The 25,159-nt window shown below is 45.9% G+C and overlaps 1 protein-coding gene across 1 annotated transcript in view; it reads left to right on the forward strand.

Annotated features, from left to right (window-relative positions):
- MAN1C1 (mannosidase alpha class 1C member 1) overlaps positions 1 to 25,159 on the forward strand; it is a 64,159-nt gene that overhangs the window by 2,263 nt on the left and 36,737 nt on the right. Inside the window, exon 3 of the mRNA XM_051807286.1 lies at positions 18,908 to 19,004. Coding sequence (XP_051663246.1) covers positions 18,908 to 19,004 — 97 coding nt within the window. The remainder of the gene's footprint in view (positions 1 to 18,907; positions 19,005 to 25,159) is intronic.

Genomic DNA, 25,159 nt, shown 5'->3' on the forward strand with positions numbered 1-25,159 from the left:
TACCCCCTCTATCAGCACTCACTGCTGGGTACCCCTGAGTAAACCCTCATCCTCCCCTCACATCATGTCCCCCCTCAGTCAGCCCTCACCTCCCCTCAACAGCTGCGTCCCCCCTCACTCAGCCCTTGTGGCCGTATTCCCCCTCAGTCAGTTCTTGCCTCCTCTCACAGCCATGTCCCCCCTTAGTCATCCCTCGCCTCCCTTCATGGCCACTTTCCTCCTCAGTCAGCCCTCACAGCTGTGTCCCCCAGAGTCAGCCTTCATCCTCCTCTCACATCGTGCCCCCCTCTCAGTCAGCCCTTGCCCCCCTCACAGCCATGTACCCTCTCAGTCAGCCCTCCTGTCTGTGTCCTCCCTCAGTCAACCCTCACCTCCCCTCATTGCCTCCACTCTCCTCACCCTCCCTCACCTCCCCAGCCTCACCCTCATTTCCCACACAACCCTCCCGTTCCCCTTTCTCCTTCCTTTTCCCAAGGAAAGTGGCAGGAGTTGGGGTTGTCCCTTTCCCAGGGGGTGTTCCTGTCAGCGGGCGCACACCTCTCCGCTCACAGGAGAGGAAATGTCAAGGCAGCCTGATGGGGTGTGACTGGAAATCAAAGAGCTGAAATTAAGCAAAGGGAAATTTAAATTTCAGCTTGGTTATTATTAGGGGGAAAAAAAAAAACTCGCTTGGCGGGAGGTGTCTGGTTGTGCAAGAGGCTCCATCCCCAGGGGGGTCGGTGTGAATGTCTGCAGAAATGGGGACAAAACTTGTGCTGGTCCACGGGGATGGGATGGGGTGGGGTGGGGTGGGATGTGCCCTCACAGGAGCTGGGGAGGAGCAGGAGGGTCTGTCCCTGTGAATCCTTGTGGAACTGGCACAGGAATCGTTACCCACTACAGGGAGCCGAGGGCTGCCCTCGCTGTGACCCTGCTGAGCCAGGATAACCTCGTGGAGGGGGTTGCAGGGGTGTGAGGGTGAGGGGAGAATTTGTCCTCGTGCCCACAGCTCGTGCATAAAAGCCTGGCAGCCTCACAAACATCGCAGACGGGCTGTGACCCAGTTAACCAGGAGCAATAGGCTCTGTGTAGTATTCGATTGTGTTTGTCGTATCCTTTTGCTATGATGAATAACCAACTTGGAGGGAATTTTGCTCCAGAAAGAGGTGCCAATAAGTAAAAAGCACAGATTTAATTAAGCAGAGTGTAAATTTCCCGAGTTTGTGGCTCTCGCAGAGGTGCAGCCATTCAGCAAAGATGCTGCCCCAGGTTGAAGAGGGGAGAAAGTCAAAGAGTAACACACCGAGGGCTTTCATCCGCTCCAACCTGTATTTTAAAAACAGTTTTTTAAAGCTCTCATCAGTCACTAAAACAAAGGCTGCACGGCTGGTAAAATTCCAACTTCTGTGCCGGGCAACCAGACACAACACACCCAGGGGTGCTGGGTTTCTTTATGATCCCAGTCGGGATTGAGCCATCCTTTCCTGCTGCATCTCAGCTCCGGGGCATTTGGAATATTCCAGTACCCGACTGTTGTGTGTACTGGGAGTTGGGGAGCGTGTGCCTGAATACACTGCAGAATCCCACTTCCAGGGTATTCCAGGGAGCACCACTTACCTGGGAATAATCCAGCTTCTGCTCCGGGCAAACGAGTCGAACTGAAAATCGAATTTAGGAAAGCGAGTGGTGTTCATTCAGTCCTTTATTCGTAGTTAATTATTTTTTAAATATAGGATTATTTCAAGTTGTATGGATTCAGCCCCATCTGTTTCTAACAGCCATAATCAGTGCTGGGTAGCAGAGTTAGAGTTTTCAAGGATGAGAATCCATAAATATTAGTTTTATGCTGACAGCTAATTACTCTTCAAACAGAGCCCTTATTCCTTAAAAGTGCCTACACTCTGTTTATTCAGAGAGAGAGAGAGAAATAAATATGGTGCTGAGATATGAGACTGACTGTGCAAAACAAGGGAGGGTGGTGCAGCCTGGGAAGGAGATAAGGTGTATCTTTTTTTTTTGTGAATCAAAAAGACATGAAGAAAACAAATCAGGAAGGTTAGAAGACAAATGCTGTATAAAAAGAAACAGATGGGGAAAAAAGAATTGCAAGGCAGAAGTAAGTGATGATACAGCCTTTGGATTAGCAAATATTCCTCATGTGATCTGAGATGCTGGCAGGGCAGGTATTGGGTTTGCTGGCTGGTTTAAAGTGTGTGCAGTAGCTGCAAGTAGCTTTTCTCTCCTTCCTCCAGAGCTTTAAGTCCTGCAATTTGCTAAAATGTGTTCCAAACTATCCTTGTACTAAAAGCTTGGTTGTTTTCTTTGCTTCCCCTTAGGCCATTCTTACAGGTCAGCACCTCTATAACAGAGAGGATGGATGTGGATGGAATTTGTTGATACTTTTTTTTCCCCATCTGCCAGAGTTTAGATGAAAGCCAGGAGGAAAAAACAGTGCATTATCAAAGATGCCCAGAGCTGATGCCCAGCCTAGAGACTTGGAACTTTCTGTTTTCCACAGGACCCCTTCAGTCTGAGCAGGAATCCAAGCTTGTATCCGCTCTTTCCCACCAGCCTCTGAGCTGCTGGATGCTTCAACTAGGGAAGAGGGTGTGTCATGACTTTCTTGGCTGCTATGTGTGGAAAGTGCTAATGCAGCCCTGCCAGACTTTTCCTGTTTAAAAGATAGAGTGTGAAACCCACAGCTGTGGTGTCTCCCACTTTACTGCTGTTTGGGAAAGCCCTTTGGAGTGTGAGGGGCACCAGGAGCTGTTTGCAGATTGAGGAGTCAGGCTGGGGGGGTGTATTTGCCTCACTCACTCATGTGCTTTCAGTGCTGTGTTTCCTCAGAGTGCAGAAAGGAAAAGAGGTGGATTAGCAAGTTGAAATGACACCCAGAAAAGCCTGTTAGAAGAAGTAAGTGCTGCAGGGAGCTGAGCTGACATGTGCATGCAGGTATCTGCTTTGCACTGGTGGGTAACAGAGTGGCAGACAGCTTGGGTTCTGCTTACCTTTGAAGACAAGTCCACGGTCAATAAATGGTTGTTTTCTTGAGAAGAAAAGAGAGCACCTCTCTTGCACAGGCTGTTTACTGCAGAAAGGTCGTTGGTCACCTGGAGGATTGTCTGGGATATACTGCTGTGTGTTCCTGTGGGCAGCTGAGTACTGTGGGCACTCTGACCTTTCCAAGAGAGCTGCAGAAAACCAAATAACAACCTCCCCGTGCTGCAGGTTGGGAAGTTTGAAAGGGATTATTCATCTCTTAAACTGACCTCTGGAAGAGGTATTAGTTCTGTAATTGATCAGTCAGGCATGGCTTCAGGGAATAGCTGATTTTTTACATGTGCCAAATACTAATCACTGATGCTCAGGAAAGGAGGGAGGTGGTTGTAGCTGGAGAGCAACTGCAGAAATGCCACGGTGGGATTCCATATTTATTTGCTCTCAACAATTTCCAGATCAGATTGGCTCAGTGAAAAGTCCAAATTATTTCCCCTCCAACTGCTGGTGTTGCAAACTCAGCCTCAGATCTGGGGAAATCAGACCGTGTGGTTTCTGCCTTTTGCATCATAACCAGTAATAAAGATTTTGCTGTTGGAGCTGAACTGACAGTTTTGCTGATGATGGATGAACCAAACAGACTGTTTCTTGCTGTACTCCTGCTGCGTTGGCTTCACGGGCCTCATAGGTAGGGAAGCAGTGGGGAGAGAAAAGAGCATTTCTTTATTTTTTATACCAACCCTACTAATGCCATCCAGTGCTTAAGGACAACCACTGTAACCAGCCAGACCAGAAAGTTCATCGGTGAAATACTTGAGTTCAGTCACGGGACGTGAGAAAAATGTGAAGAGACAAAGAGATTTACTAGTTTTTCTTTTGTTTTTTGGGTACAAAAGGCAAATTTCTGTGCTTGGTGTCTGGGAATACCTCATACCTTAACCTGACAGTGTCCTTTGTCCCTTTCAAATAAGGGAATATGTCAAATTCAGGCAGGTGTTTAGTCCTGTGCTGGGATTGTACCCTTGGGTTTGACACATGCATTAATTTCCTTTGGTTTAATAATACTGAAGCCTATTTATTTTACATTGCAGTTCTCTTCATCTTGGCTTTTCTTCTACTTGCCTCACCTTGCTGTCCTCTGTCCTCTTTTTAAGACAGCTCTAAAGATGTATTTGCTTTCAAAACTCCCACCCTGGGGGGAAGGAGGCCATCAGAGTCCGTGTACACAGTTCCCTGCATCACTCCGCAGATTAACAGGTAGATCAGTCTTTTAAACACAAATATCTTGACAGCTTATCACTAAAAGATAATTAGCAAGAAGCAGGAGTGTTATCAGGAGCTCAGCTTTTGTGGGAAGTTCCTTGGTGTTGGTTGCTGAGTTGCCTTTGTGTGGTTTTGACAGTTTGTTGACTGCAGTGAAAAAGTGCTGGTTTTTGGGGCAGAGCTGGGGAAGCGCCGCTTGTTCTCCCGAATTTGTGCCGCAGCCCTGACCCCTGCTGGGAGAAGTGTCTGCTCTGATGCTCCTTCCCTCTCGCACACCTCTGGGGAGGCGAGGTGTGGGTGTTCTCAGCGGGAGCTCACAGGGGTTGTGGTCACCAGTTCATTGAAGGCAGGACTCAGAACAGTTCCCAGTTTGAGTTGCCCTGTTGGTACAGCGCTGTGAACCACATCACTGGTGGTCTCTGACCATCTCCTTTCTGCAGCCAGCAATAAAAAGGTCTCAGACCTCTCCCTTCCCCTGCTCTGTGCAGCTCCTATTCTTCCACTTGGAGAAAATGCCTTTTCTTTGTGTAATCTGGGGCTGAGCAGCACGACAAGCAAATAACGTGATCCATCAGCGGCTTCGGTGCGTGAGCAGCACCACGCACAGCTCCAGATGGAAATGCTCCTCCCTGAGACACCTGGAGAGTGTCTAATCCTTTGTGCCGGCCAAATGTAAAACCAGTGGCTTCCAACAGACTTGCCTTGGGTGCTGGGGGTAAAGAAGAGAGTTCTCAGTGAAATATTGACTGTGATGGAGTGGGATAATGATCTCAAGCCAGTCAGATATACTGTGATCAGATCGTAATTCTTTCTCTGGGGTAAAAACACCTTTCCAAGAGAGAATTTCTCTGCAGTTTGAAGCACTGGCTGGCTCCAGGCTTGCTGGAATTTTCCTTTGCTCCACACTCCTTCTCTTGCATTTATTTACTGAACCTGTGAAACGGGTACTGTAGTGTAAATCCCACAAATGGTGCATACAGTGGATTTTTTGCTTCAGTAGCCTTTGGTGGATTCATGCAAACACAATTTAGAGCTGACCTAGAGCCTCTTTCAGCTGTAGGGTGTACAGTTAATTGACTAAAAATGTATTTGTTCTGTTGATAGAGTGCATGAGTACAGAAAATGCCTCACATACTGTGATCTGTGCTGCTGTGCTGTTTGCCTCAGATGCCAGTGATACCTCAGTGCTCGCTATTACCGATCTCTGTCGAGCTGAGGGTGTTTTGGAATTTGGAAGTACTGTGCAATTTGAAGTCATTTGTTCTTATCTCCCAAATCTAGCACTGAAAGCACTTGTTCCACAACAACTGAATTTGATGCTAGACTGGTTTATAAACTGCCACTTAAAGGCAGTGCCCTGTTCACAAGGGCAGAATTGTTGGTTTTTGGACCTCTCTGGGCGGATGATGAGTGACTGCAAGTGCTGGGCAGGGTGAAATGAGTTTCCAGGATGCAGAAGGGCCTACAGCTTCCTGAATCACTTCAGTAGAAACACTTATTTCCCTGAAAATGCTCAGGTAGAAAGACAAGGGATTTGGGGCAGGAAGGATGGAGCCTGGCCTGTAACCTCCCTGTTCTACCATCAGTCTGTGGGGCTGTGTATGTTCAGTTCTTCAAATATTTACTAAAAAGCAGTCACCTGGGTTAAGATCCCGTCTTTCCAGCCAAAAATTTTATAGACTCTTGATTAACTTTTTAATCAATGATTAAATCTGCCACTTAATGGGAGAAAGATTTTTGTGCTAAGTGTTCTTTCCTTTGGCTCTGTATGCAGGGCTCTACCAGAGGAGGTTAATCAATCATGTTTGGTTTACCCTCTGATTCTGTTACTGTTTAGGTTGTTTATCATTTTGATGGTTTTGAATATGTTTTCCAGTATTGAGAACAATTCAGGTTTTAGATGGGAGGCTGAGAGGGGGAAAGGGGAATGTATCTTTAGTATTAAATGACAGACTGATCTGAACATAAAGCTGACATGAAGCTGTCAAAAGGAGAAGGCAGAAGGAATATTCACTCCATTGGTAGGAAGAGGAGATCTTATGCTTGGAGCATTCTGATTCTTAAACTTAGGAAAGAGACTACATTTACATTCCCCAGAAAAGTACTTCTCACTGAATGCTGTGAATGGATTTGGCATGAAGAGCACACACTCCCATGATTGCTGTCTTTACTGCGTGTCCCCTTGGCACTTCAGTTCATCATATGACACAACATTTTGGAAGGGCTCCAGAGGAGCTGTCATGGGCAGTGATGTCCCTGATCCGTGCATAATGTGAGTGCATTGTGCATGATGGACCCAGACCACTGCAGGAGAGAGAGCACAGTGGGAACGCTGAAGGACTGGATAATAAACATCCTCTGTTTATGGGACAGGGATGTTACTCATTTGTCCCCTGACTGGAGGAGCAGAGCACCTACTGTTAATGAGATCAGGACACTCGGTTCTGTGTTCTGTTCCTGATGGCAGATTCGTTGTGGCACCGTGTGGTTCCACTGGGCACCTCTGTGAAATGGGCACAGGTTTTTTAATCCCTAATCCAGCAAGTTAATGTGCAGCAAAACTGCTTCCTCTCGGGCCCTTCAGCGTTCCCTGGCAGGACTCTGGAGCGTAAATAATGGCAAGAGGTTGCACTAAACTGAAGTGACTTTAGTGCTTCCCTTCTGCATCTACTTATCTTGACAGCAGGGATGCAGAGTCCCTCGTGTGCCTGTCTGCTGCGTGCTGGAATCAAAGGAGAGATCTCCACGGTGTTGGAAAAGGGGAAGTGTGTTCATAAAATTTCTTCCCTTAGCAGGAAAGGTGATGGATTCTGGCTCTCTAGGAATGGCAGCCCTATGTGCTGAAACCCCCATGCATCCTTAGGTCCATCATGGGGGCTTGGGACTTTCCCCATCCTTGTGTTTGTAATCCTGTGTCACCCATCCCTGCCTGGTGGTGTCCATTGCTCTTCCCAGTGTCCCTCCTTGGCCGTGTGAGCCAGAGGCACCATCCACACCCAGCTGCCTGTTCCTCAGCGGGCTCTGGGCAACCAGAGCAGGAGCCTGTTGTACCCCCTTTTAGTGGGACACTCTGTGGGTCTCCCCACCACTTGGTTGGCATTTTGCACTGAACTTTAGTTTGTCTGTGACCTCTCCCCTCTGCAAACCCATGTGGAGTTTTCCAGCTTGGGAGTTTCTGGGGAGGACGGGCAGACGACAGCGGAGCAGAAAACGGTTCTTGGGTTTATTTGAGCTAATTGTTCTGATGGTTGTGATTGAGTGGCAGCCAGGAGCTCATTAGTTCTAATCTGGCCTCCAACACTTGCCTTGCATGGCCCTAGAGCTGTTGTTAGATTTCTCTCTCTTAGTTTATTAGTGGGTAGAATGATATTCTGCTGCAAAGAATAATAAATGCGAGAGATGTAGAAATTCTGCAGCATCTCGTGCCAGCAGCTCTAGCACAGATGATGATATAGAGTGAAGCTGTATCTTCAGTGCATCCTGGAGAGTGTCTCTTCTCTTCAGAGGAAGTGACAGAACTCCCACTGATTTATGGAGCAGGATGGCTCTGAAGACTGTCTGTACTGAGAATTGGAGCCGTGTTAGTAACGTCCGAGCAACCATGTTTAAAGCAGGGTTCTTGCTCTAATTGTGTTAACATGATTTCCCTGGGCAGTGAAGAAAGTGCATAACCGTGTACTTTGCAAAGTAACAAAGGATAATTATAATGTAATCGTATTTCATCCATCCTGAAACCCTCCTGCTGTCTGGGTTAGCCAGCCCAGCTCACAAGTGAAATACTTCCAGTGGAAATGGGATGTTTCTGCCTCTTCTTCCATCTGAGCCTCGTTTTTCTCTGGAGTTTTCTGGGAAGGACACGTATTTATGTTGGAGTTCAGCGTTGTGCTGAACCCAAACAAATCCTTGGCTGATTTCTGGTGCCGTTTTGGCTTTCCTGAAGTCCTTCCTCCAGCACCAAGACCGTGTTGGGATTCCTCAGTCCTGAACCAGCACAGTTGTGTTCGATTATCTTGTCTATCAGACATTTGTTCTGAGTGTTGGTGAGCCCTCAACAACCAGAACATTGTCACTGCTGGCTGTGGATCTGCCCACTCTCATGGGTGGCTGCACAGTAGCATAACTCAAAAGGCTGATTTCTGAAAGGCAGCCCTGGCTGCAGTAGGATAAAGCAGTCTTCTCACTTGGTTCTTTCATTTCTGGATTTCAAAGACTTAAACAAAATTTGGAGTTGAATATTAGGGCGGAATTTGGTGAGTGGAACAGAGTGGAACCTTGTTCCTTAGGTCTTGAAAGGCAGCACGGCCAGAGCAGTACTGTGGGTGCCTCTTCTATGCTGACAGGAACATGGAGTCTGTGACCTGGGAGGTGCCTTCTGTCTCTAATTCTGATGAATCTTTATGGCTCTCTTCTTTAGTTTATTACCCAGATCCCTTAACTTGCCATTTCTTGCTTTATTCTTTCAGCAGTTCATTAGTCACTGTCGTATGATGCCTGTGTAGTGCAGTGCTGGAGTGATGCCAGGGCCAAGCCTTGATCCCTCTCGGGATGGGAGGTCAAACTAAATGAAAACGAGTCCCCTCCATCCTGCCAGCTGAATTCTGACATTGTTCTAACATCCACTCCTCCAACTTCATTTTTATTAAAGATCTGGTGTTTGCAACCCTGATTTGTATGATTTATTGTGGGCTGTGGGACTCTTGGAAGAGTTTATCAGCCCCTGGTTAATAAATTTGCTACTGTGGTCCAGGAATTTCTTGTAACGCTTTTGTAAGGTGACAACTCTGACATGAGGCTCTAGGAAGGCTGTGAGTGAGTTTCTGGTGTCTGTTATTAGCTATTACCTTTGATGAATTATTGGACTAATCTCAGTGGACTACTTAATGCTTGAGAACTGCTCTGTTCCTCCCGTCAGAAGTTCAAATCACAAGTAACTCTGGGAAGGGGAGAGGACAGCAGTGCTCCAATCTGTCCCTCTGAGCAAGGACTACAAAGACAGATGGGGAGCAGGTGAACCAGCAAGAAATCATTAAACTAAACTCATCCTCCCAGATCTCTCCTGTTAAGCCATCCAAGTGTGAGATAAAGCACGAGGTGTGCTGGCAGTTCTCAAGCTTCCCTCTTTCTCCTGTTCCAGCATTTGGACTGAAACAAGGACGGTTTCCAAACAGATGTTCCTTCTGCTCCCTAAGTCGGTTCTCACAGCGTGGAACAGGAGTGATGCAGGGTAACTCTTGGCCTGTATTTACATTTTTTTTTCTTTCTTTCTCCCCTTCCTTCAGTTATCCCATCTGCTTCTGCCTGCGTTTCGGGCCCTTGAGCCATCCATGTGTCAAAAGCAATTCCCTCTCTGTGGATGCTGGGAGGGAAGAGGCAGCTCAGCTGAAACGGGAAGAGTGAGATGAGTGCACTGAGCTCCGAGTGAGCCCGGGACGCTGCTAAGGTTTCCTTCTGGTGTGGAAGGACTCCTTTTGTATCTTGCAGCGTGGTCCTGCTCAGAGCTGGGATTTCCTTTTCCAGATTTAAGGGCCTGTTCAGGTTGTCATCAACCAGGGCTGCACCTCGAGCCATGGTGTGAATCAGTCCTGTTTATCCACCTGGCTCCTGCTCTGACTTAGCAGCTCCATATCACTCGTGTTCCAAAGCCTCTTGCTGTATCCAAGGCCGAGAAATCTCTTCCCCAAAAGAGGATTTGGCGACTTTGAGGCTGGTCTTCACTTTTTGTATATCTGAAAACACCTTGGAAATGTTTCTTGGGCTGGACTAGAGCTCTCCGGGTGTCCAGCTTGGACTGTGGAGCCTCACACAGAACCCCAGCCTGGTGCATCATGATTTCCATAACCTTGTACCACAGTGACTGTCAGGATGTCTCTGCTCTGGGTGAGGAAGGCTTTATTTACTTACCTCAGGTTGGCTTCGTGGCAGATTTACACACAGAGACTCTGGTCCCTGTTTAGTCTTCCACTTCCATACCCACAGAGGATTCCTGCCATGGTGCCACATCCAAGGCTCAGGAGCACAAAGCCTGGTATCTTCTCTTGTTCTGTTTCTTTTCAGTATTGATCTGTTTGACATCTGTCCCCCCAGACAGGCCTAATAGGTTCTAGAGACTTTTTTCCCCTGTTCTTATTATCCTTGAAAAAGTGAAGCAAAATGTTTCCACGATCTTTTTTATCCTGTTCCTCCATCTCCTTGCAGTCTGCCCATTTTGGGTTACTTATGGCTACAGCTCCTTTTAGAGCATCCCCTTGGGCTGCAGCTCTCCAGAAATGAGAATCTTGTGCAGATGGTATCTGTAGGGAAAGAGAAAATTACTTACCTTGTCATAATGCAGGTCTGTAAAAACAGTCTCGCTTGGTGCTTGTGTTTCCATCCACCTTCCCATTTAGCATGGGGACGTTATGGTGAGGAGCTGATGGATTCTTGGCCTGGGTGTTTAACTGCTGCCCATCACTCACCTGGAACGCCGGTCACTTTTCTGTAGTCTGGGTGTAATTAGGGATTTACAAAGACCGTGTGCTGTACATGCTTGAAGGGACTTAGCTGAAATGTAAGAGCCCTCAAGGCAGCCTATGGGTATGTGACAGTGCCCAAAATCTTGAGAGCTCGGGGAGTTTCCTGCGTGATTTGTGCTGCAGGCGCAAAACTCAGGAGGGGACTCGGAGGTGACATTTGAAGGAGCATAATTACTTGGTAAGTAATTTTTCCCCACTTTCTTTCCTCAGAGCCTGCTGGAGTGAAATAGTAGTTACTAGCAAAAGCGAGACTGTCCAACCTGGAGTTAAAAGGACTTGAAAAATCTAAATGACAGTGTCCACACGGTGTGTACTGGTGGCTTTGTGGGTCTGCCTGCTGTCCTGTGTTCCTGCACCCCCCACAGTAGCTGAGGAGTTGTCATGTGTTTGACAGACACCTCCTAATACACAGCTTTGTTAGCAAAAGTCATCTTGTGAAGTGAACCAATACACTGGATTGTAAATGAGTTGTGATATTTTAGCAGTGTCAGGGAAAATATCTGCTTGCTGTGCCTCCGTGTGTGTTTGGGTATGGGGTACCTTCCCACTACCAAAGTGCAGCATATCCCATAATTCCTGTAACTAGGAGCGTGGAAGAGTATAGCACAGTGTGATGTAGTTGGGTATATTTTAATATTTTTAAGTATCTGCTATTATTATGTCGCATTCTGATATTTTACAAAAAGGGATTGATTCCTGGTCTTCTGTTTTTCACATTCTGGTACCTTCCAACACATTCTGGTACCTTCTGCTTTGAAAGCAGTACTTAAGTGCTACAGATATATCCTCACAGCTGCAATTTCCATTTACAAAATCTGATTTGGGTGGGAAATCTGGCTGCAGGGAAGCCATAAACCAGGGTTAAGTTCAAATTCTGCACAGTATATACATTTAAAAAAAAAACCCACAATGTTTTATAAACACCTTAAATTTCTTCCCTGGTTTCCTCATGTTGCTCAAAGAGCTACTTCTGCCTTCATTCTGTGGTAATAACGAGGGGAGATCATAACTATTGCTGTGGTTTTAAGCTCATCTTTGTTGCAGTGTCACCTCTTCAATTCCTAATCCTTCCTGTATCTCACTGTTCCCTTTCCATGTGTTTGCTGGCACAACATCTTCACTTTGGTCTCCATCACACAGTTAGACTTGCCCTCTGACACCAATTCTTTTTGCACCATCCCAGATTACCTTTGGAGTGTCCATCCCTGGAAAAAAAATCACCTCTCAGATTTAATGGGGTCAGTTTGCAGCCTGGCTGAGGCTGCAAACTGGACACCATGGATTGCCTTTTCCTGCCTGTTCCCCAAACCTCGTGACAGCCAGTGCCTGAGTAGCTGTCAGGGGCAACAAGCTTAGGGCAGAAAGAATCTTTATTGTTTTTTATTGCTGGATTTGTTGTGCAGCATCAGCCTGGCCGTGCTCTGGAATATCCTGTGTGTGATCAGCTGTAGAGGCTTGCAGGGAACATGAAGCTGACAGCACTGGGAACACAAGTCCCTTTTTATTTCTATTAGATTTTTTCCCCAAGCTTTGATTTTTGGGAAGCGAAGGAGCCGAGGCTACAGCTCTTCTCATGTCTCTACTAAATCACTCTGTGCTTTGGTCTAGACTTGCAAATTTGTTCTCAAAACCGTTGTTGTCCTCTTCCAGTCCAGCATCTCATTACTGGGCTAACTGCAAAATCAACTGCTCTTGCTGACATGTTTCCTGATTTAGATGCAGCTGGATCCAGCTGGGTCTTAATGCCTGAGATAGCCCTATCAAAGAGTTTTAGTGGGGTTTTTTTCCCCTCTTGACACAGTTAAATCTAGTTACATTAGGAATTTAATTAGGTGTTAGTTTAATTGTGGCTTGAGCTGTTCTTTCCCCCATTCAGCTTTCCTAGCAGGGACTGTGAGTCAGGGAGACTCTTGAGTTCTATTTCTGTCCTTGTCACTAACACTAATGACCTTGGACTACTCTGTGCTGGGTTTTTTTCCTGTTCCCCCAGTGCAAATCAGGCTTCTAGCCCTGCTTTTTCCCTGATTGTGGCAGGGAGAGTGCTTACCTCTGCAGATCTGAGCTGGATGCAGCCATTACTCAGCTGGACTGTCTGGCTGGGAACAAGCAGAATGTAAAACTTACTTTTTTCTTATTGTAACTTGCTGGAAGGTGCCTTGTGTCTGGATGGAGGGTGATTTCTTCTATCTTCATAAAGAATTCCTCTGTTGTTCCAGTGATGGGGATCAGTTTTCTTAAGGAAGGAGCTGTTGTACAAGAGAGAGGGAGCTGTGATAGCAACTGATGGCATGAAAAACCACCCATGCCAGTTTGAGGACAAGCTGCCAAGACTTTGCCAGAAAAAATCTGAAGCAAAGCCCCACTAACCTGTTGCTTGAATTACTGTTATATTTACTTTTAGATAAAGCTGCATGTAGCAAGTGATTCACAGTCTCTATCTGCCATCTAACACCGAACTATCAGCTGATGTATTTACAGTCAGTAGGCTGACAGGGTTTGAAATTTTGGGTTAGAATCCATTAGGAAGAGCTGGAGCAGAAGGGAGGAGTTCTGTACTCAGGGTGGTGCTTTAGGTGTGGAAACGTGAGCATTTATCTTGTGCTTAAGGAAAGCTCGAGCAGAACATTGTGCAAAATGATTCTGGGTTTGCAAGATCGTTGGGTGAAAGAGTATTGAATCATGGAGCCACAGAATGGTTTGGGGTGGAAGGGACCTGAGAGATCATCCAGTTCTACCCCCTGCCGTGGGCAGGGACACTTCCACTAGCCCAGGTTGCTCCAAGCCTTGTCCAACTTGGCCTTGGACACTTCCAGGGATGGGGCAGCCACAGCTTCCTTGGACAGCCTGGTTCCCCAAGTGAGCTCAGTCCCACAGTGTTTAATGCACTCTGGTTTCTCTCTATTCCCCCCAGTGCTTTGAGAAGAAAGGGGTGAGGTCTGTGTTTTAGAGGGATGAGCTGAGGCACAGGGTGGTGGAAGTTGCCCAAACAATGTGTAAGAGTCAAGAATGGAACCAGAGAGGAAATACCTGTCCCGTTGGAGTCAGGACTGTGTTCACTTGGCTTTGCCTGGGCTTTCATTTGGTAGTGACAGACTCAGGTTTTACCCTCAGTCACCCCTTTGCCATCAATTAAAAGAAGAATGATATTTGATTCAGAGTTAGAGGAGTGAGGTGACATCAGATTAACACTTCCCAAGGTGAGACTCTCATGGTTGTCAGTTGTTTGAAGGCCAATTAAATGAAAATCTCAGCAATTCACTCAGTGTTTTATTCACAGGCAGGAGCTAACATGGCTCCTGGAAAACAGACAGGTTAGCCAGCGTGTCTTTGAATTGCTCAAGTTCCTGTTGGGATCTATTGGATTTACTGTAATCTTTAATTATAAAGTTTAATTACTTTAGAATGGATTATCAATGTTGGTGTCCGTCTCGGTGAGTTGCCTGGTAACGTCTCTGGTGCTGCAGCACTGTCTGTTCTGCAGTTCCAGGCTTTTAAACCCACCAAGTAAAAGCCTCTGGATATTTAGTGCCTGCCTAAATGGAACATCTCAATCAGCTGAGTTAACACACAGCCTTTTTTGTTATCCTTTTGCTGTTATATAAAAACATTACTGAGGACAGAGTCCCAAAGAAGTAACCTGAGAAGTTACTCAGCTTTCTATTAAAGATTTTCCAGTGAATTCCAGCTTTTTTGTATCATTCTGTTTGTATGGATATTTATATCTCCGTGTGATAATATTCAAAACAGCAACACGTAATAAACATGATGCTGTTTCATCACCTTTCCCGCAGTCAATCCTGAATTATACAAGTTTATGCAAGTCTGATTAGGGAAAAATACATCCATTATTCCAAACATAAATGGCTTATCCTGGTGTGTTCAGGCAGACTTTTTCTTCTGCCTGCAACACTGGCAGTCAGTCTCTCTTTTTCTCTGCATCTTGTCATCTGGCAAATTATTTTTTTACACAGTTGGGGAAAATATATGGAATTATGTTGCAGCTTAAAAATCCAAACCAGAACAGGGCTATTTTAGGGAAGCAAGAAAGTTAGAGGTGGGAAAGAACAGATCTTGGGTTTGAAAGGGATGAGACAACTCATCTGCCTCCAACTCCAGAGAAAGGAAGAGAGGTGGGAAAAAACCAGTTAGGAATACAATGGGGAAAGAAATATTTTAAATTACCCTCACCTTCCCTTTTTGTTAACCCAAACTGGAAATTTCTCAGATACTTTATAGTGAAATGTTTGAAGGGGAGTTGAAGAAAGGAGGCTGAAGAGCCACAGAAGTGGTTATCTTGTGAGGATAATGGCTTTGTGTAATGTTCCTTGGAAGTACTTGAAAGGGGCTGATTGGTCAGTATATTTAGATTTCATCTTTTAAGCATTTACTAATTAGCCCAGTCTAGATGGATCCAACTAATCAAATAGCTGTTTGGGAATGCTCTGCATTTGGGAGTCTTTCCTGTTAACAAAAGGAGGGCAAGTGATAGCAGGGAGGAGGTTTTTCCCCTTTTTTTTGTATTTTTTTCTCTCATCTCTCTGCTTTTTGCAAGACCATAAACTCAGAGATTTTGAGTGGTTTAGTTATTAAATGTGCTAAAGATCTGTGCATCTCTTCAAAGTGAAAACACTTCCTTGGTCAAGTTTTTATCCTGAAACCTGTTTCATCATTACCTGGATCACAGAATTCACCAAACGCCTTTTTGTTCTGCTGCTGCCTGTATGAAATATGTGGGCTTGAAAGCCAGATTCTTTTTGGGTTTGGATGGGCCAAAGCACAAGGAAAGATAATGGCCTAAATGATGAAAGTGGTAGTGCAGATTTTCAGAATTCAGTTTCGTTATTTCTAGTTGATTTTAATGCATAATTGTCTGACTGGGCTGCTGAAACTCTCAAAAGTAACAAATGACTTACAGGTTGTAGAAAAGAAAGAGCAATCTGACAAATTAAATTATAAATTTGGAAGTCTCTGCCATAAATCAGCTGAGAGCCAGAGTGATTAGAATATCAGGGCCAAATAGATAATTATCTATTAGATGGCAGATGGCTCACTGGTAAGAGCAAAATCTAAAATTATGGATCTATTTCCATAATTTTTGTGGTTCTGGGGCCATTTTTCAAATGTAAAATGGCATAATGTTAACACTGATGTATTGTGATGTGTCATGACTGGAATGGCATAAAATATTCACTTCTAACCTTCGTGTCTCATCAGAAACCTGCCTGAAACACCTCAGCAGGCACATTCCCCTCCTGCACCTCTCAGCTCCAGCCCCTTCCCTTTCAGCCTGGAATTTGGAACCTGGGTCAGAGAAAGCTTTTGAGAACTCCTAAAAATGTGGAGTCCCCCCTTTTAGAAACTTAATGAATCTCTTCAGTGGTTTGGAAGTTGAGCTGCTAAATTTGGCCTGGAGAGGCAGCTGCAGGGAGCCAGCACGGGCAGAATGGTGCAGATGCTTTTGGCTCTTAAACTTTTCCAGTTGCTGCTTTTGGAGAGAGGAAAGCTCGATCTTGGAAAATGAAAAGGGAGGGGGGGGGGCCCACATTATGCACCTTGCCTCCCAAATCTACAGGGTTTAAAAGCAGCAAGCAAAATTTTCTTCACGTAACGGAAAAAACCTGGCAGTTTGATGAGGCAGCGTATCCAATCTCATCCATCATCTGTCTCCCTGACTATCAACTCAGGACAGAACAGAGAAGGAGAGTTTAAGACACCAGAGCCAGTGCAGCCCAAGAAATCATTTTGTAGGGGAACTTTCTGCAGCACCGTGACAAATGCAGCTTAAGTGGCTGAATAGGCAAATGAAGAATAAACGTGTTTGTTCGAACAGCGCTCGGAGTCCTGGGTGAAGTGGGTCACTCTGGGGAGCCTGTCAGGCCTCAGGCTGTCCCTCCTTGTGTGAGGAGACAGAAGAGAGGAGGAGATTTCCCTTGTAGGACATAAGTGACTGTTGAAGAGAAACCCAGGGTAGTTTTCCATCCCCTCCCTGCGATGGAGGTGCTGGGGAGCTCTGGGTCGCAGGGAGCCGTGTGAGGCAGCTGTGGCAGAGATGCCTGGGTTTGGAAACTTTGGGTCTTCTGGAGTGGAGGGGTTAAAAAAGCAGAGGGACGGAATTAACTTTAAATTCCGTACTCAGCTTAAAATGAGGCTGATTCAGAATTACAACGTTAGGAGTTTCAGGCAACAAAATAGAGTCATTTCCACATCCTCTCCATGTCCAGGCTCTCTGTGTGCCAGAAGGGTGGGTCCTCCTTCCTCAGCTCTGATTTAGAAGAGGAGTGAACCCAGTAGATTGACTTGCTGTTTCCTTTCTGTCAGGAGCCCTGCTGTGGGAATGCTGTCTTTATGGAAACACCATCTTCCCTGCAGGGAACTTCAGGATCAAGCTCTGAGACATAAAAGCATTTGCTCTGTACTGTCCAAGAGAGGCCAGAGTCCCTCAAAGATTTGCCCTCTTCTCTTGATGAAGAGTGAGAACTTCCCATTTTGAATCCGCTACCACTGGAAAAAAAAAAAATCCAGAGATTTAGCAAAAATAAAGTAAACACCCTGAGTCATATGATTGAGACATGTTCAAGTGGATTTTGTGGAGGATTTCTTTTCCCCCCCCCCAGTCATTATTTAGTTTCCTCTCCACTGACTAATTCGTCCCACACTGAGTTTTTAAAACCCAAGTTGACTTTATTTGTTTGTCCAACATTCCATCTCCTGGTGGTGTCAGAGTCCGAATGTTACCAATCAGTCCAGCAAATGTTTATCCTTCCTCCATATGACCAGCTTTATGAAACTTTACTTTGGAAGCTTGATGTTTGAAAAGGGCTGGGGGGGGAATCTGGCGATGTGGCTTTTTGGGGCTGTGTGCTGATTAACGAGGATACTGCCAGAGGCTTGTGATGTTGGGCTTGTGAAACACACAGCTGGAGGGGAAAGCAAGAACTGAAATGACAGCAGAAATTCCAGACCAAAGTAACCTGCACATTCCTGATGCTGAAATAGAGCAGCAAAGGCTGCTGCAGACACGAGGCAGGGGCACTCTGTGGAGGAACGACTTGTTTTAAACTGTCATTTTCTCTCAAAAGTCTGGTTTGAGTGAAGCATTTTAGACAACTCTTACCTTTGTTAGGCTCAGCAGAGAATATTGTTGATTCTCTGAAGCCGCTTTCCTCCCCTTTGTTGTCTTTTTTTCCAGGGATGGGATCAAAGAATGTCCAGGTCACTGCGATGCTGGGGCTGGAACTGCTCAGAGCCAGGCTGGGTGGGTTATAAAAGGCAGCTTTATTTGAGGCACTCCTTAGAAGCTGACAAATCCCAGTCTCTCCCAGATGAAGAAAAGTTGCTTGTAGGTTTAATTTTTCCTACCAGCTGGAGCCAAAGGGGCAGGAGGAGAGAAAAGGCTGTGCTGGGGGGGTGGGTGTGTGTTGGAACCTGCACAGACTTGCCTTGCAGTCCTCAGGGGAAGGTTGATGTGCTGGGCCCGGGCAGGACAGTTCAAATGTCCCAAAAGGAATTGTTTGAGTTGGAAGGGGTTTCTCAGAAATCACCCAGCCCTTGTGCAGAACTCTCTTAAGGATGAGACTTTGGAGTTTTGATAGAAGATATCAAAATGTTGTGGATTTCCCCTTTGCAAATATCTTCTCTTAATTAATAGAAAGAAAACTTCCGTGCAGTCCTTAAGACCAATTTCTTCCTCCTCTTCCTGTACTTAGGGATAGATCAGCTTTGGCTTTACCATTTTGAAATACTGATAAAATTGAAATACTGATGAAACTGAAATTCTGAAATACTGATACTCCCCGAAAAAAAGGTCAGAAAGTCAGAGGTGGAGACATCTTCCTACAACTCCCTGTTGGTTTGGATAGCTGAGGGGAAAATAGGCTCTTGGTGTGTTGGATACTGTGGTACTTCTGAGATGTACCAGTCCCAAGTTATGCACCAGAAATGATGAGCTGGAGACTTCCTCAAACCTTTGGATGCAGCTCCACTCATCGTGTTCAGTGTGAATTCAGATTTTATAATTAATGGGCCATTGCTTGCTGGGTTTAGCAATAAATGAGAAACTCCCATTCCTGCCCAGAGCTGAGGTTCAGAAGACTTTCAGTCCTGTTAAGTGTTTTTATTCAATTTTATTCAATTTCATTCCATTTTTCTCTTCACAGATGATGAAATTTGCTTGGGATAACTACAAGCAATATGCACTTGGAAAGAACGAGCTGCGCCCGCTGACCAAGAACGGCCACATCGGGAACATGTTTGGTGAGTTCAGACTCAATTTTAGTGCAATTTCATTGAATTTTTTAAAGGTCACATGTCAGTTCCTCTCTCTGCAATGCGGTGAGGAGTCTGGAACAGCTTTGATCTCCTTCCTCTCTCCACTTTGAACCCATCACCCCTGTGCCATCGCTGGGAATCTCATTCCTGCAGGCATCTCTCAGTCCCAGCCTGTATCACCTCTCTGTGCAGGTCTAGCACCAAATGTGTCTGCAAACAGTGCTAAACTGAAAGTGTCTTTATTAAAACATGAGGGCAGTCCAAGCCTGACAATGGTGCTATTTGTCTGAGCTTGTAGACATCAGGACCTGACCAAACTGAGCATTTTCTCACCCGTTTCTCCACTGTGGAGCAAGATGTGAATTCCATGAAATATTGAGTGAATCAATATTAAAAGTTCCTTACAGTATGTGCACACTGGCTGGTATAATTTTACTCTTTAGCAGATTACCTCTTTTTATGTGAGCCACTTATATAATTTCAGTGCTGTTCCCCTGCTCGTTCTGCTGGGATACTTGTTGTCTTCTTCGGGTACTTTTTGATGCTTTGGGATATAAATCATCTTTTTCTTTTTTTTGCACTCAAAGCATTTCCCTGCTCTGCTCACCCTGCCCCTGCTTGGCCTTGTGTCACAGGTTATGCCATGGTGAGACCAGCAGAATCTGCCTGAGCAGCACTTTCCCACCCATCCTGAGGGAATTCTTGCTGAGCAGGGGTCTCTCAGCTCCTTTACAACAGGAGTCTGTTTTGCAGAGATTATCTCCTGGGGAGTTTCCTCACCCAGATTAGAGCAGAATAGAGTTCTTTAGTGGGCAAATTATCTGTGAGTTTATTTCCTCAGGGCAAAGGGATAGGACTGATGGTATGAAGAACACTCCCATTTCCTGTTTTGTACTCTGTAGGTGTCCCAGTCTTTCCCTACATAAGGCACATGACGTGGGGATCTTTCAGAGTGGGTGTGGAGATCTTGTGCTTTGTGTGGAGACTGAGTTCAGCCTCCTACAGAGACCTCCTTAGCTCTGGGGGGCTGGGAGATGTGTGTGAAAGGGAAGGTTTGAAGGTAGAAATGAGTAGTCAGGTGTCTTCTGACACCATCAGCCTGGGGAAGAGAAGCTTCAGGGTGACCTGGTCGTGGCTTTCCAGTACTGAAGGGGCTAAAAGAAATGTGGAGGGAGACTATTTATGAGGGCCTGGAGTGCCAGGACAAGAGGGAATGGCTTCACACTGACAGAGAGTAGGTTTAGATGGATATCAGGAAAAAATTCTTTGCTGTGAGGGTGGAGAGGCCCTGGCAAAGGTTACCCAGAGAAGCTGTGGCTGCCCCATCCCTGGAAGCTCTTCAGTTCCTCAGAATATCCCAGAGGGTTAACTCACATCTGATTGTGCAATACTGGGCTGCAAGAAAGCCACGTTAATGGCTGTGGGATATCTGGAGGAAGCAGTGCTGGAAGTGGGCTGGAAGTGTGTATGACAGCCTTGCTTTGTCAGGGGCTTTGATTCGGGTTGGTTTGTCCTTTTTTCTTGTTTCTCTTTCAACCCCCTCCAGCAAGATCCAGGTTTCTTACTTGAGAATTAAGTTCAGCACTAAGTTAAGCATTTTGCAGCCTTTCCATTCTGGCAAGCTTGTCAAAATTCCTCAAGGAGCATGCCAGTAAACAGACAAAAATATTGAAAGCTTTAAAATGCATTTATCATGCTAAAACAATTGACAGTACTTATGCTTGTTTGTAGCGTGCCTGTGAGCACTCTCAAGGAAAATGCTTTGGAGCACAAGGATTTGCAGACAATTGCAGAAAAGAAGCTACATGGTACATTTCAGCCTTTTAATAGGCTTTTCCTCCTTTTAGCTGTGACTGGTAAAGAAGGGAAGCATTAGGCAATCCCTTGCTGCAGCCCTCTATCCCTCTTGCCTTCAGAGACTTTTAGAAATTAGGACAGGGCACTGTTGCCCTTCATTGTTGCCCATTGCCCCTGCTGTCACATCTTGCATCTTTTTATTCCTAAATGCAGATTTAAGGGAGGCCAGTTGGGTGCTCTCCAGGCTGGAGATGTCAATATTAAGCTGAGATTTCTCTGCAGCTGCTTGCACGTGGGAGGGAAGGAACCTCTTTGGGGCTATTTTCGCGTGTGTTTGTGTGCATGAGAAGCAATCAAGTTCCTGAAGGGTGATACATTTTGCTGTTGTGGATGTGATGCTCACTTGTAGCCTTCAGTTTAGCATCTCGCCCTGGGGGAAGCGGGGGAGCTGCTCTGGATCAAATATTCTCTCTCTAATCAAAGTAGAAATAAAAATAAACATTCACCTTCTGCTCCTACGTAGCATCCTGCTTCTCCTGACAGCTGTGAGTAGCATCCCTTCCCAGCGTTTTTCCTGCCCAGGTGGCAGGAAAATCACTGGCAGGAAAACTCTTGTATCCCCAGATCAGTCAATCTCCTTGTTCCTCTGCCTTGGAAGGTGGCAGCTCACCTGGAAATTCAACTTGCCCACTCCCCAAATAATTTCTAGGCTGCTACACCCACTGCAGGCAGCATCCCACTCCCTTGGACTTTGATCTGGTGACTTGGTCCTTACGTTCCTGCTTGTGATTGATGTTCTCCAGATCCTATTTCTAGGGCATCCATTTCATCAGGACTCTCCCACGTTCTGGACGTGGTTTATTTGTACAGAACTCCTCTGATTGCTGTCATTTATAATCACTGCAGCTTGAGAGCCCTTTCCTCAAACCCACAAGCTGTGCTTCTTTCATGAGCATTAATTATTCATCTGTGATGCTGGTGATAAGATGGGCTCTGCAGTGGGGTAAACATGTTTTACACTTTCAGATGTGGGATGATTTGCCGGGAAAATGTGCCGTGGAAATGGGCAAAGCACTCTGCCAGGGGTGGAGGGATGATCCCTTGCTGGAATAAAACCTGCACCACAAGGTTCCAGTGGGGATGGCTGCACAACTGGGGGGTTTTCAGAACTTGCCTGCAAGGTTTCTCTCTGCACTTAAGGTGAAACCTGTGGAATATCAGGCCCAAAACATGCCTTTTAAGGGAGATTTAAGGAAAAATGACACCGCTGAGCTCGTGGCTGAGGGCAAGGCTGGAGATCTGCAGGCACTTATGATGCTCCCAGTGCTGATCTAGTTATTTTAACCCTTCTTAACCATCTCAGCATTCCTGCCTTCGGTGCTGCAAGCATTCAATTTACTGATGTTTGCAGAGCATGTTGGATTCCTGGGAGCAGGGCTGCTGGAGAGGGCAGTGGTGTTGTGTAGCACAGCCCTTGAAGTGCACCTGTCACTGGGATATCCAGCAGCAGAGAGCTGAATTGTTATTCTGCCTGCTCCCCAGGTCTGTCATAGCCACTTATTTCTCTGACAAAATGTTTTTAAAATCCTGTTAGCTTTACAGAGTTTCTCTAGCTATGGGAGAGCGAGCTGGCATCTATTGCTGCTCAGGCATCAGCTGAATTGTCAGTTCCATTTTGATTGCACAGTCTTTTAACAATGATAAGGTAAGAAGCCTGATTTTCAGATATCTCCTGAAGTGTGCAGTGCTGGCAGCAGAAGAGAATCCTTCTTTGACTTATAACCTGAGCCAATTTGCTCTGAAATCAGTGAGAGAAAGTAAATATGGAGCCTTGGTGTGCTGTCAGACATTTTTTACCACCTTAATGCACGTTGGTATATTAATTTTAGTTTAAAAATAGCAATCCTTAACTAGGTTTCCCCTCTTGCTTCCTCTTTCCCCACTTGAAATCACACCTAAAATTATGAATTGCCTCGTTGCAGCCATTGCTTCTCTCAGCATATGCTGAATTTATGCAACACTGTGAGGCTCTGTAGCTTTATCTGATGTGAATCCATGTGACAACTGTCACATCCAGGGCACATCCAGGTCACCACGACTGGATGGCAAAGCTCTGACAGCAGCTGGATCTAAAAGGTGAGAGGTGTGTTTAGACCTCACCCTTGAGCAGGGCTCTTGTGTTGCTCCACGTTTGTTTGCTTGGTGACAGGACACAGGGAGATAGATCTGCACAGGGTGGAGAAATTCTTGGAAAAATCCATGGCTGTGTTTGTGTACTCGGCTCAGACTTTGGCCTGAGCTGTCCCAACAGTTTGTTTGGAAGACAGGAGGTCGTTGCTCTCAGCTGCCTGGAAATGGTGCTATTTTGGCTCTCCAGCTTAAAAAAAAGGGGTTGAAATGGCTGGGGAAGCAAAGCAGTGACCACATGAACAGGCAGAGAGGCCTCTGGAAAATTGTCCTGAGATCCAGAGCCCTTCAGGTTTGTTCTCCCTGGCAAATCCCACCAGGCCTTGTCACTGCACTGTGACACTGTGACCTGCCAGGCTCAGATCTGGGTGGGGATTCAGGGAACATCTTCCCACTGCATTTAACACCACCAAGCTCCTGTCACAGCCAGCTTTTAACAGCAGCTGCTCTGTGACTGTCACCTCAGGTGCTGGGCCCAACTGGACCCAAAAAGCTCCACATCCCAGGATTAGTGCCTTCAACCATCCAGTCTTGCCAGCTGAGCCAAACATTTTCCAAACAGCTGCTTCCTTCACCACTGATTTATCTAGGAAACCATGGAGCAGGCAGGAAGTGTTCCCACCTCAATTAGAAGCAACAGGAGTTGATGTATGAATACACATAACACAGGAAAGGTAATTGGATGAAAATATTAATTCAGCAACATTCCAACTACCAGAAGGAAATGGTAACCTCCAATTGTGCTGCACCTTTTCTGTCTATAAGTCTCTTACCCTGGGATCACAAAATTACAAAACCCTGGAGTGTCCTTTTATGTGATTAAAATAATAATAATAATAATAATAATAATAATTGCTTTCTTAATTTGTATGCTGAATTATTCCTGCTACCTGTTGCACATGACATGGTTGGCTCTGTGGGCTCTTTAAAGAGAAAAATATATTGTAATGAAGATGTTGCTGGAACTCTGTTGCTCCCTGGCATCATCATCTTTCTAGGGGGTTTTTTGTGTGTAATGTTACCCAGTTGAACTTTATTTTCAGGAGGGTGTTTTGAGTTGACTTTGGCTTTTGCTGTCACTGAAATCCGTAGCAACAAACTTATTTCCTGTCAGCAGGAAGCAGCGAATCAGGATATCCTCCAAATACCAACCTCATCAGGGACTGGCTGTGTGATGCATGTTGGAGCTGACATTAATCCCTGTTGGGGGGCTTTTTTTTCCTTGTTTTGACCTGCCAGAGATCACTCCTTGCAGACCCCAAGGTGGCCATTAATACTTCAGGAGACTTGTTCCCACTCTGCCCTCACCTTGGGTCGTGCTGGGAGCGGTGGCTCCCACTAAATGTGCTGTTCCAAGCATTAGCTCAACCATCAGGGCTCCGCTGAACCCTGAACCTCACACAGAGATTTAAGCTTATTACACTGGCTCAGCTGACAGGGAGCAACTTGTCAGCTCGAAATACTCATTTCAAAAGTTTAAACAGGAAAAACTCAGTGTCTCATAGGGCGGCCTGTGGCCTTCTGCAAACACCTTTGCTACCAAAGCCTTGTTCTGGGGCTGAGCAGAGCAGCAGTTATGGAAAAAACTTCATTTGAATCGAGCAGATTCATCTCCCTTCAGCTGAGATTTGCATCTTAGAAAAGAAAGAACACAGGCAGGAGAATGGAGTGGAGAACAGCCTTGGCCTGAGCTGCAGAGCCCAGATGCACGTTCAGGGTCTCTCTGTTTGTGTTCAGCCCTGGAGATGCGAGGGCAGCTGCCAAGGCTGGACAGCGTGGTTTGGTCTGGGCCTGTCCTTAGCAGGAAGCTGGGCAAGCTTCACGTTATCTCCATGCAAACCCATTAATCATCCCAGCTTCCTCATGAGCTCCATGAACTTTCCATTGACCCTGAACGCAGTTTTGAGCTTAATGAGGCCTAAAAAGTGGGAGAGAGTGTCTTGGGATTTGTCAGAACTGCTGTGCGCAGCAAAATGGAGGAGAAGGAAACGAAACAAAAAAAACAGAAAAACAACCACTAAAGTAGCAAATGAAAGCAGAAAAAGAGATGAAATTGTGTTGAATTGTGACTGGAGAGGGTTCTGTGGGGCCTCTTTAAGTTGCTGAGGAGTGGAACGTGCAGTGGCGTGGAGGAAGCCACGTGTGAGCAGCCCCGT

Source organism: Manacus candei, unplaced genomic scaffold (assembly GCF_025592945.1).
Source record: "Manacus candei isolate 608988 ecotype Guabito, Panama unplaced genomic scaffold, ASM2559294v1 h1tg000070l, whole genome shotgun sequence".
In the NCBI taxonomy this organism is placed as follows: domain Eukaryota; kingdom Metazoa; phylum Chordata; class Aves; order Passeriformes; family Pipridae; genus Manacus; species Manacus candei.